Below are 5,148 nucleotides of genomic sequence, written 5' to 3'. Positions count from 1 at the left end.
CGGAATAAACAAATGCAGGATAGATGACTCTTAGGTTAAATCCTTAAAGAGTAAAGAAGATAATGGGGATGGGTAATTGGGTTGATTGTTTGATTGAACATAGTAATTATATTATTGTGGGTTGAAAACCCTATGTACTCACCAGGTTTCCCAACCTGACCCACTCAGTTTATGTATATCACAGGTGACGAAGTGAAGTGACATTACACTGAGAGATTTAAAGAGATGTAGATCACTAGTGTAAATCATTGTAAGTTCTGTTTATGCTTATGTTTCGGTATTAACGATGACATCCCAAACGTTTTAAAATGAAATGAACACGTTTCTTCGAAAATGTTTTAATAACATATTTACCATGTTTTTCTGGGAACAAATTCCGCAACCTTTTTATAAAATGAAGTACTCTGATTTTTATAAAGCATAAACAAAATCGGTCTTTTCTGGCCGTGATTTTAAGGGATGTCACACATTTTTAGTCATTTTTCATCTTATGAGTACGTTGAGCGTACTTGGCATTGTACGCCCCGCGTACGAAACTTCTCAACCCAATCATAAGGATCCAATGGTCCAAGCCCAAACCAATTCCATTCATTAAGCTAATAATAATATAATTAGTACCTTATTAATCCCGGATGTTACATCTTGTAGGGACGAGAGGTCATTGGGTTTGTTTTCCTATTCGGGAGGCATGGTAATTGAGATGAAAGCACCAATTTGATAGAGCAAATTTCGAGATGGCAAGTCTCCAGGGAAGTAGAACAACAACAGAGGATTTTGAGGAAATTTTCTGAATAGTTCTTTCTGAAATGTTGAATACAATTTATAATGAAGTAAAATAAGATAATCTAAAAACAAAGAATAAATGCATGCATTGAAATAAACATGATCCTAGATTAATGCCACTAGTTTTATTTGGAAGTAACTGAAAGTTGGACTAAGTCTTCTACTGGAATGTGTCAAGTTGCAGTCAAGTTGATCCTTCATTCTTGAAAACGTGCATGTATCTCTCTCTTCTCTCTCTCTCTCTCTCTCTCTCTCTCTCTCTCTCTCTCGGGCCTAGGGCCTACCCAAGAGGTGTTCAAGACGTGCTTATAAATAGGCCTCCCTTGGAATCTAGGGCCCAAAATATTATTAAGATTTTGTATTAGGTTTTGTTCATTAGGTTACATAACATATGACGGGGAGAAAGGAAACGACGTGCACCGGGAAACAAAAATAAAATGAGCGGGAATCGGAAATTCTATGGGAAAACTCGAATCGACGCTTTGGTTCTTGCTGATAGTTATTACGATTTTGGCATGGGGAACAAACCATAATTCTCCAAAATCAGAAGGTAATCACCCAATCAGAAGGTTCCAATTCATACTTCTTTATTCTTACTTCTTTCTCCATGAATCTTAAAAATCAGTGTATCATAAAAATGGGATTGAGGCTTCGAAATTATGAAGCAAAATGAAATCAGGAGTGAGGTTTCAAAAATCAGATGTCAGGATGGGGTATAGGGACAAAAATCAACATGTATTACACTTTTTTTTTTTTATCTATATGCTATATTTCTAATGTCGTTTAAAAGTAATCAGTTTTTTTTTTCTATATGATATCTTCTCAAATTCTAAAGCATTGAAGCACAAATTTGTCAGCTTCCAATCCAGATTGTCTTGAATTGGAGAAAATCAAAAGGTATTATACATAAGATATATTTATGATATTATTTACAAGTAAATCCGTTTTTTTTTGTTTTTTCTGATTTATATTTTTTTAAATTTCGAAGTGTTGAAGCAACAATCTGCTGACTTTTCTTCCAGCTTTGAGGTTTAAAAGTTTATGGCATTCAAATTTTTTTGAAGTGTCGAAAACTAGAATGTAATTTTTTGATTTCTGATTTTTATTAGAGTTTTTACATCTATTTTATATAGAGTAATGTTGACTGTTCCTATTAGTTTTGTAGAAATGAGGTTTTCCAATTGGAAGATATTGAAGTTTATTTTCGATCTATAGTGATTTAAAAAAGATTTAATAGATTGGTTTTCATGACAAGACATGATGGATTGATTATGATGATTGAAAACAATCTTTTGGAAAAAGTTATTTATGAAGATATTATTAAAAAATTTGTTTCAACTAATATTAAAAAAAGAATGGTTGTTTCCAAATAGAAGAATTTTTTTTTATGTATTATTTTGAATGAAGTTTTAATTTAGGTATATTGTAATAGAATATAAAAGTTATAATTTCTTCGTTTAAAATTTTAAAACTTACAACTTTTAGAACCTATATATATATATATATATATATATATATATATATATATATATATATATATATATATATATATATATTATTGACATTAATGACGAATTAAATTAGTAAATATGGATATCATTTAATATACATTTAATGTCATTCTAGCACACAATAGATGTGAGAAACATTTGAACCTACCTCTCTCTCTCTTTCTATATATATATATATATATATATATATATATATATATATATATATATATATATATATATATATATATATATATATATATATATATATATATATATATATATATTAAAGCGCATGGCGCATTTGAACAGTAACATTTCAATATTTATAATTTAACCACTGTACTTTTACTTTTTCTTAACTTTATCACTAAAGTTTCAACAAAATTTTCCTTTTTATAATTTTGCCACTTTATTTTTACTTCTTCATATTTTTGCCACTAAACTTTCATTTTTACTTTTTTAAAACCATTTTTCTTTATTCTTTTATCATCTTACCACTTTATTTTTACTTTTTATAATTTTGCCACTAAAGTTTCAACAAACTTTTCCTGTTTATAGTTTTGGTTCTTTATTTTTACTAATTTTGCCATTAAAGTTTCAACAAACTTTTCATCTTTATAATTTTAACAATTTATTTTTACTTCTTTATATTTTTATCACTAAACTTTGACTCGTGCAATGCAAAAGCTTTTCCTGGTTTTTATTAAATTGCAAAAGGTCTTCCAGATGGCAGGCCTACTTGGGCCTGATTTCTTTGTTAATAGATGGGATCTGTTTAGGAATGGTGTTTTATTTGTATCGCTAGTAAGTGGGGAAAGGAAGAGAGATAGAGTCATAGAGAGAGGAAGGAATAGATTGTGAGGAAGGTAGCACTCACGGAGGGTCACAAAGTCACAAGATACGAACGGTGTTTCACTAGGAAGTTAAATCGGTTTCCATGTATCCCTCCGACTCCATATAGCGAAAGGAAAGTATTTATCGACTCCTCGGATCAATCTTACTTCTGGATTTCAACAGAAACCCTAGTAATGCCAGACCCTAAGATGAAGCTTATACAGAGCCTCATATGGTACGCCGCCACCGCTGCTGTTAGTTACTGGGTATTGCTCGCAGGCCTTCGTCAATTAGACACCAATCGCGAAGAAAACAAACGAGCAATTGAGCAACGTAAACAGCTTTTCAAGCGATTAGGCCGTAGGCCAATCCAGACCACTCCTTACGAGGCAAGTTATTTCCCTTTACTTCTATATTTCTTGTGTTCTTCCATTCACTCTTGTTTTTTTATGTTTAATCGCACTCAAATTGTTAAAAGTGTTGGATAATTTCTAACACAGGATATGATAGCTTGTGATGTTGTAAATCCAGACCACATAGATGTGGAGTTTGATTCAATTGGAGGATTGGACACTACTAAACAGGCATTACATGAATTGGTGATCCTTCCATTGCGTAGGCCAGAGTTATTCAGTTCCGGAAGGCTACTTGGTCCTCAAAAAGGGGTATTGCTATATGGACCTCCAGGAACAGGGAAGACGATGCTGGCCAAGGCCATTGCAAAGGAATCTGGAGCTGTTTTTATCAATGTTAGGGTTTCCAATTTGATGAGCAAATGGTTCGGAGATGCTCAAAAACTCGGTAAGTCTTATATACTAAAACCTCATCTCTTCTTTCGATAATTCCATTGCTAAACCTACTTGCTTTTATATCAGTTTCAGCTGTTTTCAGCCTAGCTTATAAGCTACAACCTGCAATTATTTTCATTGATGAGGTTGATAGTTTCCTTGGGCAGAGACGCTCAACTGACAATGAAGTTTTAACCAATATGAAAACAGAGTTCATGGCATTGTGGGATGGGTTCACTACAGATCGTGAGTATTCTTATACAAATAGTTGTTTAGTTCACGTGAAGCTTTACTTTCATGGAGTTTGAAGTATGTTTTTGTTGCAGAGAATGCTCGAGTGATGGTACTTGCAGCAACCAATAGGCCTGCAGATCTTGATGAAGCAATACTTAGACGTCTTCCAAAGGCTTTTGAAATTGGAAAACCTGGAAAAACTGATCGAGCAAAGATTCTGAAAGTGACTTTAAAGGGAGAAAGAATAGATGAGGATATTGACTTTGATTACGTAGCTGGTTTATGTGGGGGTTTCAGTGGTTCTGATATCTTTGAGGTCTGCAAACAAGCTGCATACTTTCCTCTCATGGAGTTTCTAAAAGACGAAAAGAATGGGAAACAATCTTCTGTGAGTACACATAATGATCACCCTCAAGCTTTTAAATTGTTCTTTCTTTTTTTTACTGTGATGGGTTTATGTAAAAACTGAATCTTTTTTGTTTTTGGGATTTGGATAGGCACCGAGGCCTTTGTCCCAGATGGACCTAGAAAAAGCTGTCGCTGCATCAAGAAAAGCCAAGATTCCGACATTGTGAAGCTGGTGGGTCAACTTCTTGGTCAACGTTATGTTGAAAGTTGAAACTGATCATAATATGTTTGAAATTCGTTCAAGGCTAATGATGGTAGGTTATGGATATTCAACCTCATCTCATAGGTGTTTGTTCTTTTATACATTCTTTCTGAAACCTGGTGATTCCTTAAACACAATTGTTGTATATAAAATTATAAATTTGACAACAAGCTAATTGCTAGTCATATGCGATACATATTTTCATTTTTTTTTCTTATCGCCTTCGTTCTTCTAGGATTTGCGGCTTCACTGTATTTCCACAATCTGTTGTCATTGCATGTGAAGGTAGTTGTTGAATGTTGATTATAATTTTCCTCAATCTATTTTACAAAATAATAATAATAGTAAGTCTTTGTAACATGTTGTATTGGTAGACATGAGGATCAATGCCAAGGGCTTGATTTGA

The 5,148-nt window shown here is 33.0% G+C and overlaps 1 protein-coding gene across 1 annotated transcript; it reads left to right on the top strand.

Annotated features, from left to right (window-relative positions):
• The first annotated feature begins 3,074 nt into the window (after positions 1–3,074).
• LOC111918825 (uncharacterized) lies at positions 3,075–4,946 on the top strand. Its single transcript, XM_023914450.3, has 5 exons — positions 3,075–3,499; positions 3,611–3,911; positions 3,986–4,144; positions 4,225–4,520; positions 4,630–4,946. The coding sequence occupies exons 1-5, from the start codon at positions 3,305–3,307 to the stop codon at positions 4,705–4,707; spliced, it is 1,029 nt and encodes a 342-aa protein (XP_023770218.1). The 5' UTR covers positions 3,075–3,304; the 3' UTR covers positions 4,708–4,946.
• Positions 4,947–5,148: the final 202 nt, after the last annotated feature.

This window comes from Lactuca sativa, chromosome 3 (genome assembly GCF_002870075.4).
Source record: "Lactuca sativa cultivar Salinas chromosome 3, Lsat_Salinas_v11, whole genome shotgun sequence".
NCBI classification, from domain to species: Eukaryota; Viridiplantae; Streptophyta; class Magnoliopsida; order Asterales; family Asteraceae; genus Lactuca; species Lactuca sativa.
Note: the sequence above shows the minus strand (reverse complement) of the source record. Positions and strands in the feature narration are given on the sequence as shown.